We start from the raw sequence: 13,607 nt of genomic DNA on the forward strand, positions 1-13,607 counted from the left end.
ATTGTAGCTAGTATTTGTTGGTAATCTCATCCTCCATGAATTTGTTTAATCTCCTTTTAAAGGCATCCAAGTTGGTGGTTGTTATTCCATCATGTGGTAGCAAATTGCTAACTACATGCTGTGTAAGTAACTTATTTCCTTTCCTCCGACCTGAATCTTTCGTTTAGTCCTACTTCACGTGTTCCACATGCGTCATCTGGGAATGCATGTTTGTGTGAATCAGTCCTCAAGACAGTGTATGAAATGACCCCAAAAGGCACATAGCCAACAGAGGCTTCACAACTCCATGCGAACCAATTGTCCTCCCTTCCTACCCCCCTTTTGCAACTGGTCACAGTTCACAAATTGGCTGTTTCCACAGTGCCTTCAAGTAGCTGGCCTGACCCATAATTGGGACTTTTGTTTTTATTTTCAAATAATACAGAAAAGGAACTATAACATATTTCCGCTCCCCCCTCCTTGACGACCCTGTTTTGTTCTATGAGAGAGCTATTACAGTGTTTAAGTCAAACATAAGAGTTCATCAATCCAGCCACAGCTTGATAAAGGGTTTGGGTACTTGGCAAAGATGTTCCTCCTTGGTTGTAAATTCAATAAAGGGCATCCCTTGGTCCGTGAAAGTGTCTTTCTTCTTAGTGCCTGCTGCTAGTTTCAAGTTCTGTGTCAGTTTCTCCAGCAAAGCAAATTCCCGTAATTTCCTATACCATCGGTCCAGTGATAGTCCATCTTGGTTTTTCCAGCACCGAGCAATTGAATGACAGGCAGCTATCAGCATCAATCCTATTAACTTTTTATACTGTAAATCCTAGTTTTGGTTAATAAAACGACAAAAATATTTGCATTTCCCAAGTGGTGCTTCCTAAAGGCAGTAGCCATGGGAAATGTTCCCTGTGAAGAATCCCTGTGGCAGCCAAATATTTTCAGCTACACCGATGACGGGGATATTTTTTAAATGTTTCCATACAGGTAAATGCATCCAAGGAGATGCCTGGAGAGCCCCAATTCATAAGACACCAAGTCATTACATTGGAGGGGCTCAAGCCACACTTTCACATGTAGTGGCTGAGGAGGTAACCCTCCCACTGGACTGCAAGAGTTTAGGCTGCAGGTGGGGACCCGTGTTGCAAAAACTCCCTCCCCACACAAAGAACATAAATATCTGGGGGGCTGGATTGTGGCCTAGCCTTGACATGCTTCTTCCCTGTGTGACGGAATACTTTTCTCATAGCAGCATCCCATCATTTGATGATGTATCCCCTGCAAGTCTGACATGGTATGCTGATTGATCATCTGTCCCACTGCCTGGGGAAAAGAGGCTTCTGCTAGAGGCAGCATTCAAACATTTTCACTGCAAAGCCTTCCTCCCACTTTTTAATAGCTCTGCCTGCCTCCAGTTGCATTTTGTTAACTAGGTAAGTTAACATTTGCAGACATTTCTGGTGGTTATGGTGGGGAAATTAAAATATGCAATACTAATGTAATAAAACCTAGGTTTTACTGCTTTAAGGAAAATGACATGCATTGTGTACAATACAGTCATTATAAAGTAAAAAGTGATCTATTTATGAAGTTTTTAAATTAAAAAAGTGAAATTTCTAAATTTTATTCAAATAGTAAGATGCAAATATATGACCAACTCATGCAATTACTCCACATTCTAAACTACCTGCACATTGTTTTTAATGAGTTGCCAAACTGAATTAAAACCAGATGCCATCAACATTGTGGTGAACAAAAGAAGCCTCTTAGTATTAAGCTTAAAAACGTGTAGAGATCAATGTCACGCAAAAACAGAAGGTATTGACTGTGAAATGAACATACCCATTATGTAAATAACATGATTTCGCTGCTAATTCTGAAAGGGAAAATGTTTGTGTGCATTTTCAATTCTCTACCCTCCGCAATGTCTAATTTTCTGTACCAATCCTGTTCTCCTTTCTTTTAATTTTTTGAAGTTTTGACATCTTCATTCCTGACTGATACAGAAGAGAGGGCAGTTGCAGTCACTGGAGCAGCCATCTCTGAATGATCCTGACACGATCAGCATGCTCAGAGGATGCATCAGTTCACTGCAGCCATGGAGAGGTGGAAAGGCTAGGGCAATCCAAAGCTATGCCATACAGCAGATTCTCCCAATTTAAGCCTTCCAGAAGGTCTACAGGAAAGCTGCTATATACACCCAGAAAGCTGTTTAAATTTGGTAGATAAAAGCCAAAGCATCCACTTCCCATTTTTCTGGTTTCTGGAAGCTGAGGTTTCAGTGGCTCTGAACGGCCACTGCCAACCTCCCAGGGAGAACCAGCCAGCCCAGAGGCTGCCTGAAGGAGCTTCTGCTACCTGGTTAACACTTGCAGCATTCAGCCCTTTACAGCTGGTGGGGGAAGGGGAGAGGAGACACTTTGTACAGCTAAGCATCCTGCTACGACTCCGTCATCTATGGAAGTCACGATTGTAATTTGCAGGGGTTCTAGATGAGGAGGCTTTAAAGAACTTGGACAGATACACAGAGGAGAAGCCTACTGATGGCTACTACGCTTAAGTGGTAGACAGGACCTTTGAGTGCCAGCCACTGGGGACAAACACCAGGGCAAGACTCTGACCTTCACGCTCTGGCTGTGCCTTCCCTGGAGGCTGGCCACTGCTGGGAACAGGACACCAGAGTGGATGGACCCACCATTACTTGGAACCAGCAGGATTGTTTCCATATCCTTGAGACCAACCAAGTGATTTAGGAACCTTGCATTTAACCTCATGAATTGTAGCAATGAGTCTGGATCTGAACTGTCACACAAAACATACTTTATTGCTACTTCTTTCCCGTAATAAAACTATCATTGTCAAGTAAAAAATTGCTGTTCACTAAAGAAAGCTCACTACTAGTGAAATACATGCCCAGAGGAGGTACAGTCTAGCAACCACTTACATTCAAGTTTTAAAAAATATACACTATTTGTTATACAATAGATCCAAGAATTGGGTTTCAATTATTTCAGCAGGCAGGGATAATTATTTCCAGTACAACTGTTACATAAAGATGCTGTTTAGTTTTGCATTAGTCATTTTTTCTAATTAAAAAAAATTCAAATTTATCTTGATGTTGGACCATCAGACTCCCATTCTGCAATTTCTACACGTTGTTTTCAGAACTGTCATCTTTATTGCAACTTTGAAGCTTTTATAAAATATGCATTTAAAATTTAAAAAGGATAGAGAGAAAAAAGTAATGTGCTTTTAACCTGAATCTGCATTTCACTACTAGAGATATTCTTTCTGTACTTCAGTCATTCCAAGCCACATAAATATATAGTTATAAAGATAAAAAACAGAGGGAAAAATTTCTCTTCAAACTCAGTCTCACCAAGGATTTCTTGTGTACACACAAGCAGGCACTGCTTGCATTAAATAGATACCAAAAATATTTGTTCTTTATTTTAATAGAAACTAACTGGTTAGCAGTTCAGGAACCACATGTTCTCCCAGTGCAGCAATTTTCCATTAGAACATCATATATTTCCTTTTAACAACCAAACAAATTGATGAGCAATTGGAAGCAAAACAAAAGGGTTTAGTAATGGCCTTCGAAGCTGCTAATTAAGATAGATTTGGAAAAAGAGAGAGACAGAATGTTAAAACGAAGTTTGGAGTAAATATAGCGTGGAGCCATCTCTATGGCTACAAGGTGAAACTTGGCCACTGTGGACTCCTAGCATGCTTAGATTGTGTATATCCCTGAATTTCCACAGTAGCAGAGGCTGGGAAGAAAATAACTAGGCCCAGACCTTGATCTTCCAGAAACTAGAAATCAAAATTCTAGTTGATTAAAACTCAAGTCTGAAACATATACGGCCCAAAGTGAAACAGACCTGCAGATAGCAGAGGAATTTCCACACAGAAACTGTGTTTCATTTTGCAATGATTCAGTGTTACCCTTCCAAGACATCTTCAGGCCTTACCCTCTTCCCCTGATGCTAGCAGGACTTTCACTGATTAAGAGTAAGCAGCTAGTCGAAACATCACAGCTGCACAGCCTCTATTCATTGCAACAGAGCTTGCGCAAGGTTCCTGCACAGATGCTCTGGAAAAGACCAAAGGCTGCACAGCAACAGTGTTTGGAGGACTGCGCCCAAAGTGGTGTGCGCAAGTGGCAAATTCCAGCAGTGGTGATGAGAACGTAGCCAGTTCCCCCCTTTCGCTAGCACACAGCCTTCCCATTCACAGATTCCACTGATCAGTCCCTAAATGATCAACTCTGTTGAATATTTCTTCTTGGGAGTTTTTTGTCCTATTGTTCCCCCACCAAAAAACCCCACCCCCATTCCCAGAAACATTTTCATTTTACAAAAGTCCTTTTTCTTCCTGAAACACTCTTCACTATTACACAGACAAGATCTGTTTTTCTTTTCAATACTATATACAGACAGAGACACACAGTTTGCAAGACGTTTGCTATAAAGCATCAAGCCAGTTGCGAGGTAAGGTGAAGGTGCTATTTTCAGAGATAAAATATTAAATTATCCCCCAAACCCAGATAAAAATATAGTGCATTGCAAAACTTTTTTTTGGGGGGGGGGGACAGGGAGGAGTAAACAGGCTTCTGTTTGGTGATAGTTCTATTTACAGAAGCAACAGAGGGCAGAGGAAACACAACACAAGCCGCCAAACACCCAGATGCACAGGCCCCCCCTCACACCATCAACAAAGACCTAAATCTAATGGGGAAGGGGCCAGCTGGAATACAGGACTCTACCACAAGACACCAAATATTCCCAGGCACTTAATGAGCCACCTTAATATAGGTATTTTTAATGGCAGGATGCTCCCGAACTCCTTGTACGGAAACTTGATATCCTTTCACAGACATTCCGGTCCAGGTCTACCCTGTGCTTTTTTAAATAAAGAGGGGCTGTGGCTTTTTTTGGAACAGAAATATTTCATCCCAATATTCCATTTCATATTTCAGCCCAATATTCAGAGAGGATTGGCTTCTTCTTACGCTGATCCTAAAGTTCAGGCACGGATAAGGAAGACCGGTACCACTGGCTGCAACGTGGCAATGCAGGTCTCTTAGCTGCTCACCTTTTCTACAGAAGACACAGATTGGGGTGGTGGAGGAGGCCATCTGGCCCCAATACTGCATGCGAGAGAGAGACACTCAAACACCACTTGAGGCTTCACTTGATATGCGCGTGCATAGCGTGCAGAGGAGTTCAAGGAATACTTCTGGTCCAGGAGACACAAGGCCTTGGGTCTCAGGAGTGGCACCGTCAGAGAAAAAGCAAAGCGGGGATTTGGCCAGTGGTGATGAGGAGGCTCAGGAAGAGCAAGGGATATGCATGGCTGTGGGTTGGCTGGACCCGGCTCTGGTGCCCCATCCGTTTAGTGCTGGCCTGCCTCCCGGATCCGGCACGCCACGGCAGCAATGAGCGCTGCACCCTTGCCGCTGCCATCTTCAGACTGGAGGAAGGTCACCTCACACTTGGGCGAAAGCAGCTTCACTGTCTCGTGCATGACTGTGGAGAAGCTGCGGGGAAAGGGGAGAAAAAGTGAGAGGGGGCCAGGAGGAAGCCGGCCAGGAGGAAGCCGGCCAGAAGGAAGCCGGCCAGGGGCTCTGCCACGCCGGGAGGGCCAATCCTTCACTACCTCACCCCCCTCTTATCCGGTGTCATCCCCTCCCCCTATTTCCACCCTTCTACGTTTTAAATTGCTTGTAGCTTAATTTTCTTTGTATTTCTTGCCTTGGCATTAAAAATAAACATACAATCAATTATAATTGATTGTAATTCCTTGTAAGCAAGGAATGAGGCTGGGAAGTAAAGGAGTTTTGAGGTTCTTTGAATTTTTAACAAATTACACACGTCACTTCATGCCATACACTGAATCCCACAGTCACCTGATGTGATCTTAGAAATTGCTCTGAGTGGGTGCAAATTTATGTATCTTGGTGGGGGAGAGAGTTTTGCTTTGTTTTGTTTTGAAGCAAGTTTCTGGTCCTTAGGGCTTGGACGGTATGCCTGAAAGCAGGAATGATGGGTCAAACCACACATTGTCCATCATATCTTCCCAGCTCTAAGGACTATACTTGCTTGACATCAAAAATGGGGGGGGGGGAGAGAACTGAGCAGGCCCTTCCTGGGATCAGAAGGTGCCAAGACTTCAATCCTTCTGTGTGGCAGGAACTGAGTAAATTTATCTGTCGCTTTGCGCTACTTTGGTGCAGGAATATTCTTGCAAAAATGTAAAGCACACAAATAACCCTGGGCAAATGGGGTCAAGTTCTAGGACCAGATGTAGCTTGACACCCCCTGCCCAAATGGATCAGTTTTCCTCGTCTTTCCAATTCTGAGCAGAAGCAGCAACACTGCAGTCACCAATCCCTTCCCATACCCCCCCTCAAGGGTAGGCAAGGCCCAAGCAGATGCACATACTGAGGATGGAATTTGTAGAGGGTCCCGTCCACGCCGACGGTGACCTTGAGGAAGTCCAGGCCACGGTTCTCCCGGATTTTGTCTACCACAGCAGCCATTCCTGCCCCACAGAGCCGAGCAGCACGCTGAGCTATCTCAATGCAGACTTCTTTCACTATTATGCTGTCATCACACGTGCTCTCTAGGCCAAGCTGCTGGAGGATGGAACGGACTTGCAGCAAGGCAAGGCGGTCACTGGAGGGGCCAGGAGAGAGAGAGAGAGAGAGAGAGAGTGCAGCCTTAGGAAAAGGCAGAGACAGACACTTCTTGGCAGTTGTGCTAGAATGGACAGAAGACGGCTCGAACCTCTATCTGCCTGTAGGTCACAAAGGGGTACCATTGCTCTGGGCACCTGAAACTAGGGGATGCCATGCAGAAATAACAAATGAGGTAAAATATACAATCTTTTTCTGGACCAGCTAAGGGTGGTATGTAAGCATCCGAGCCTCACAGAACTCCGAGCTTTTGTCTGAGCTCTGGGGAATACAAAATGTTTGCAGACTCCCAAGATCAACCCAAATTGATCCAGGGAAAGATAGTCTAACCACTTCACATTTTTCAGCTCCATATTCTGAGGTGTCTGAAAGGCAGAAGTCACGTTTCTCATAGATTTAGGTGTGGGGACAAGAAGAGTATTTCAAGGTTAGTGCAAAACGTCAACAAGCCTCTGAACAGAGGTCGGTATGGGGGTGGGGAGAAAGCACAGCACCCCACAAGGGCCACAACAGGGCATATTTCCCACCAAGGCACAGTCAACAAAAAGCCCCAAACACTTTGCTGGGCTGAGCTGCTCCAGCTAAGGGAGCTATCCTCTGCAAGACTCCTTAAGAGTAAATCCTACTGAGTTTCATGAGACTTGCAGGCTCCCATTGTCACTGTCACTGCCATCTAGCAGGCATGAGGACTCCCAACTTTTTTTCCAGTGCTAGAGCTGAGGGGGGGAGGGAATCACCCCTGCAGTCGCCCACCACTTTGTGTGTGGAAGGCCTCAGAAGTCCAATGCAATTGCAAGGACAGTCCCCATCTCCCCCACAATTCTAAACATTTCCTGATTTGTGTAAGCATCTGGTTTCAAAGAACTCTGACAGTAAGCTCTGTGAAAAAAACAACACCAAATTCTTTATTTGAAAAAGGGAGGAAGGAGGGCAGGGATTGTTTTGTTGCTGGACAGTGAAATAGAGGCACTCCAAAAACCTCAGAGCCAGAGAGCCAAACTGATAAGCCCCAGCCTTCCTCTCCAGAGTCAAGAAGTGGGGGCAATTACTTTATTTGTATGTTTATTTATTTAGGTTTGTCGCTTTATAATGTAGGTCTCTAGGTGACACAAAATACTAATTTAAAGCAAAATTAAAACATGTCAAAGCAATTACACAAATCAAAAGCAACCCTAAAATCCAGCACTGTCATGACGAATAAAACAAAAAGCCAGCCACAGACAGTCACTTAACCACATTCCTCCGAGTCCTCAAAAATCAGGGGTCTTGGCAACCACAAGTTTTTTGTCAGCCAAAGCTTGCTGGTCTCTGGAGATTTGCTTCCAAGGAAATACATCACACAAATCCGGCACATCCATTATTCTGGCTGAGACTGTCACTGAGCCCAGCAATCCAGTTCTACCTGTAACATTCCTTAAGCAAAGTGTGCAATGTGATCAGGGCCGGTGCCAGAGGGCAGCCAGGTACGGCCCTTGATAAGGGCCCCTGAAGGGCCCCTCCTTAGGGTGGTAGTGCTTCCGTTCCCCTGTCGCAGATCAAGGAAAAGGAGTTCAGAGGCATCCCCCACAACACAGACAGGCGGACTTCAATAACCCCACACACATCCTCCACCTACCTCTTCTGTTGTTGTGAATGTCGCGTGCACTGCGCATGCATGCCTGCCATCAACTAAGATGGCAGCAGGGGCTTCTGTAAGAGGCTGATGCATGAGACATGCAGAAGGGCGCTGTGGGCCTGGGACAGGCTAGTGCCCAAGGGCCCAGTCATGTCTGGCACCGAGATGGAATCACCATGTTTTGCATTTTCCAGCCTTGTTCCAAATTGTTGAGGGTGGGTGGGGAGAGACAGACTGCATGCCATGATGACATCGTATTACATTACCCTTGGCCACTAGGTGGCAGCAATCAAACACACAGAGAGCCATTCATTAACATAATGAAATGTTCTTTTCTCAGGCTGCACAGACGTCTTGTGGTCCTCACTGTGCAGCTCTAGAATAGCCCAGGCAAGTTCCAAAAAGGAACGTGTCAGCCATAGAATCATGTAACAGTAGAGCTGGAAGGGGCCTATAAGGCCATCGAGTCCAACACCCTACTCACTGCAGGACTCCAACTTAAAGCATCCCTGATAGGTGGCTGTCCAGCTTCCTCTTGAACGCCTCCAGTGTTGGAAAGCCCACCACCTCCCTAGGTCATTGGTCCCATTATCCAATAGGAAATTTTTCCTGATGTTCAGTTGAAATCTGGCTTCCTGTAACTTGAACCTATGATTCCGTGTCCTGCGTTCTGGAATGATCAAGGAGAGATCCTGACCATCCTCTGTGTGGCAACCTTTCAAGTCCTTGACGAGTGCTATCCTATCTCCCCTCAGTCTTCTCTTCCCAAGGCTAAACAGGCCCAGTTCTCTCAGACGTTCCTCACAGGGCTTTGATTCCAGTCCCGATCATCCTTGTTGCCGCCCTGCTCCCTGCTTGTTACCTCCCCCAGTATGAGAAGGAACCCTTGATAAGTACTCTTTGAGTACAATTCTGTAGCCAACTGTGGATCCACCTGATAGTTGTTCCACCCAGCCCATATTTAGCTAGCTTGCTAATCAGAATATCATGGGGCACTTTGTCAAAAGCTTTGTTGATGTTGAGATATATTATGTCCACAGCATTCCCACAGTCTATCAGGGAGGTTACCCGATCAAAAAATGAGATAAAATTAGTCTGACAGGATTTGTTCTTGACAAATCCATGCTGGCTTCTAATAAAATGTAAATGTACTGCCTTCAAGTCGATTCCAACTTATGGCGACCCTATAAATAGGGTTTTCATGAGGCTGAGAGGCAGTGACTGGCCCAAGGTCACCCAGTGAGCTTCCTGGCTATGTGGGGATTTGAACCCTGGTCTCCCAGGTCGTAGTCCAACACCTTAATCACACTGGCTCTCAGCTTCTAATAATCACTGCATTATGTTCAAGGTGCTTACAGATTGACCACTTTTATAATCTGCTCCAGAATTTTCCCAGGGCTGATGTCAGACTGACTGGTCTGCAGTTCCTAGGGTTTTGCCCTTTTTGAAGACAAGGACAACATTAGCCCTCCTCCAGTCATCCAGCACTTCACCCATCCACCATGTTTTCGCAAAAATAATAGACAGCAGTTCTGAGAGTTCTTCAGCCAGTTCCTTCAATACCCTAGGATGCAATTCCCCAGGCCCTGGAGATTTGAACTTGTTCAAACTGATTAGGTATTCCATGACCAGTTGTCTATCAACCTCAAATTGCAATCCTGCCCCTTCAACTTCACATTTGCCAGGAAGGTCATAGACCGTCTTTTGGGAGGAGACTGAGCCAAAGTAGGAATCGAGCACTTCTGTCTTTTGTTTGTCATCTGCTGTCAATTTTGCCATCCTCTTTGAGCAGCTGTGCCACCATTTCTTTTCTCTGTCTTTGACTATGCTTCCTCTTCTGCCTTCTCCTTGAGGATCTGGTCATTCCCATACTCTTTGGCCAATGTGGTTGTACAGCACTTGGGAATCACCTGTAAGCACCCCTTTGGCTTTTTCACGGGAAGGTTTCTGCGAGACTCACTGGATAGAGAGTTTACAGAAGCATTGAATTTTAGAATTGGAAGTGGTCTGAGACGTCATCCAGGCCAGGTCATCCCCCTGTTCAAGGCAGGTAACTGTGATACAGGATGCAACTATACCATACCTGAGAGACAGATCATCCAATCCCTTGCTTAAACAACCTCCAGGGAAGAGGAGCCCACCACTCTGCATGGCAGTCTGTTCCACTGTCAAACAGCACTTACCACTAGGAAGGATTTCCTAACATTTATTATTAATAATATTTATTGAATTTATATCCCTCCCTTCCTCCCAAAGGTGCCCAGGGCAGCAAACATAAAAAAAACTATTTACCAAGAAAAAGAAAAACATTCCAAAACACAATTACAATTAAAAACATCTAAGACACAGCTCAGAACATTCTTTCATCAGCGATCTTTGGGTTGCCAGGTTTAGCCCCCAACCTACCTCTCAATCTGAGACAAAAACTTTGTCTCAAAGATTCCTTTTTTTTTAAGCCTCTCCGAGATGCGTCCGCGGAAGAGCAGCCCTCGCTTGGTGAAATTGATCAGGATATTCTGGACGATCTCGCCCAAGTACATGCCGCTGATCATTTTCTCGAACCTAAGACAGGAGAGGGGAGGGAGGATTGTTTGTTGCAAGGAATTATGCTAGTCTTTGACCGTAATAAATTTATTACTTACTTACTGTAAGGAAAGTCCAGCAGAGAAATGACTGCCCCAGCCCAGTAAACATGATCAACATGGAAAAGCAGATGTCCACATGGAGATACCCCTCACAAGAATGTAAGAGGAGCTTGCTGGATCAGGCCAGTGGCCCAACTAGTCCAGTATCTTGTTCTCACAGTGGCCAACCAGATGCCTTCAGGATAAGGGCCAGCACACATCCAAGGCCTGCCTCCAGCATTTTGACAGGCATGTACAACTCTGGTCACTTGACTGGGACCACGTGCACATTAGCAAACATTAAACCGTCCTCCGTGGGAGGTTTGTGTGTGTTAAACACAGAAGGGGAGGAAAAACGTTTCACTCACGTTTGCTTCCCAGGGTTGAGAGAATGCTCATCCACCGCAACATCAAACTCCGTCCGAAAATCATCCAAGCAGCCACTGTCGCCAAAGGCCCCCCACTCCATGTTAACGGACATCCTGCCCTCGCCGCCCTTCACCAGCTCTATGTTCTTCATCTCCTCCATGTAGCAGACATTCGTGCCCGTCCCTGGGAATTCACAAACGGGATCAGCCAAAAGCACCGAAGGAAGACTGCGCTCTGCTTGGGGGGCGGGGCGGGGGGCAGGAATAAAAGACTGCAGCAGGGACAGCTGAGCTTTGTTAACCCTCTGGGGGCCGCCTGCTGGCAGGAAGCGTTACCAAAAGGGGCTCTGGCCACACACATGTGCATGCCCATGCACCCACAGTGCCCCAGTTGATCCATGCAGATCAGCCGAGGAGAGGAACCCTAACCCCTCTCCGTTCGTCAAATGACCAGTGGAGGAGGGGATCTGCGTCCTTGTCAGAGCGCTCACCTGCCCCCCCCGCCGTGATGACTTTAAAAAAAACTTTTTGCTGCCTCCAAAACATTGTTGGGGTGTGGGGAGGGGAGCAGCTTGTGGGGCAGGGAGTTTGCTTAGGGGGCCAGCTCAGACCTGCAAACTGGGGGCGGGAGACACCACTGGGCTACAGCTGATGAACAGTTCTTCAGCACAATGCATGCACAGTGGCGACAAAGGAGGATGGAGCTTAACACACAAAACAAATCTCTCTCCTCCCCTGCCCCTCAGCAAGACACAAACGTGCTCCCAGCTTCTACTTCTCTGACCAATCAATGTTAAGACACTGGAATCATTTTATTTGTATTACATTTTTATTAAAGTTTAACAACATTTTAAAATATATTTAGCAGCTTATAGCGAGCTTTCCTTTCCAGACACCCCCTCCCCACACATATATTTCTGACTACAGTAGGGCCCCGCTTTACAGCGCTTCGCTTTACAGTGATTCACTAATGCGGCGGCTTTCAATTAGGGAAAGTCCCCACATTAAGGCGCTTGTTCCGCTTCTATGGCGGGTTTTTTCCATCGCGCGTCATTTTGACATCATTTTCGCGCAACGCGCCCCATTATCATCAATGGGTTCCACTTACGGCGATTTCCGCTTTACGGAGGCAGTCTGGAACGGAACCTGCCGTATAAGCGGGGCCTGCCTGTAGGGCCCCCTGTGCATTCAGAACACAGGAATGCCCTGGCCTCCCTGCCAGAGAACTTGCAGTGGGAGCTGACTCACTGAAATCAATGCACGTGATTAACTTAGGTCTATTAATTTCAGTGGGTCTTCTCTGAGTAAACATTAGCTGGAAAAAACCCAAAATGGTCAGGCCTGCAGATGAAACATGAAAACAGGTCTAGGGTTTTTGTTGGCTCTGAAAGCAGTAGAAGGCAGGACTAGGGGTGTTTGAGAACAGGCTATCATCATCAATACCTACGCAGAGTGAATGGCACTCAGGGTTCTTAAAACTTTCAATTTAATTTTTTAAAAATGATTTGAAAAACACAAGTATCTAAGCCTTATGATTCTGAAGATAAGTTCAAAAACACATGGACAATGCTTGATGTAATCTCAAAGGCCAAGATAGGACTGTGCAGGACTTCTAGTGGTGACAGGATGAGGCCTCAGCAGTTTGCATACCTTCCACTACACCACCACACACACACACCCCTTCCCAAAATACTTTGTGAAAAGTAAGCAGATGTGTCTCATTTGGCTTCGCTCACACAGAATTCGAGTTCACCAATTTTTTTAAAGATTTTGTCAACGGGAAATATATCTTGGCATGGAACAGGGTATTTTTCCCTAAGTCTAGCAATGCACAAAGCTGACAATTTGAAACAAAGTTTTAAATCTTACCAACAATGAGCCCCACTTCGCAAGAAGGGTCTTCGTACCCACAAGTCATCATAGTGCCCACAGTGTCATTCACCAAGGCGACCACATCCAGGTCAAACTCCTGGAAAGGGAAAAACAAATTCCTAACCTCAGACACTAAAGAAAGTCAGTATCTTTCCCAAATTTGGGGGGAATGACCAATACAAAAACAAGCTATGAAACCTGGATCAAGAAGAGACAAAGAACCAAACGCATGGCAATCTACAGAGGTCATTCCAACTGTGGAGTCTCTGTTGGCCATGAGACCCTTTGCACAGATCTCTCAATCCTCTGGTCACAACCAAGTAATTATATCATTAGAGTTTTGCATCCCACCCACCCTCCAGCTAACTTTCCCATAAAGCTGTTTCTGATTAGATTTCCCAGCAAAGTTCTCCTTGTTCCTAGGTAGTTTTTAGTGAACTAGTAATGCC

General features: G+C 45.5%; 1 protein-coding gene across 3 annotated transcripts in view; it reads right to left on the reverse strand.

The window, feature by feature from the left end:
* Window positions 1-3,403: 3,403 nt before the first annotated feature.
* LOC133368824 (hexokinase-2-like) overlaps window positions 3,404-13,607 on the reverse strand; it is a 78,645-nt gene continuing 68,441 nt past the window's right edge. For all 3 annotated transcript variants that reach the window (XM_061593527.1, XM_061593526.1, XM_061593528.1), the window contains exons 14-18: window positions 13,156-13,255; window positions 11,287-11,470; window positions 10,701-10,856; window positions 6,426-6,659; window positions 3,404-5,521 (exon numbers count right to left, since the gene is read on the reverse strand). In XM_061593527.1, the coding sequence (XP_061449511.1) occupies window positions 5,377-5,521; window positions 6,426-6,659; window positions 10,701-10,856; window positions 11,287-11,470; window positions 13,156-13,255 (819 nt within the window). In that variant the 3' untranslated portion in view covers window positions 3,404-5,376. The remainder of the gene's footprint in view (window positions 5,522-6,425; window positions 6,660-10,700; window positions 10,857-11,286; window positions 11,471-13,155; window positions 13,256-13,607) is intronic.

Source organism: Rhineura floridana, chromosome 12 (genome assembly GCF_030035675.1).
Source record: "Rhineura floridana isolate rRhiFlo1 chromosome 12, rRhiFlo1.hap2, whole genome shotgun sequence".
NCBI classification, from domain to species: domain Eukaryota; kingdom Metazoa; phylum Chordata; class Lepidosauria; order Squamata; family Rhineuridae; genus Rhineura; species Rhineura floridana.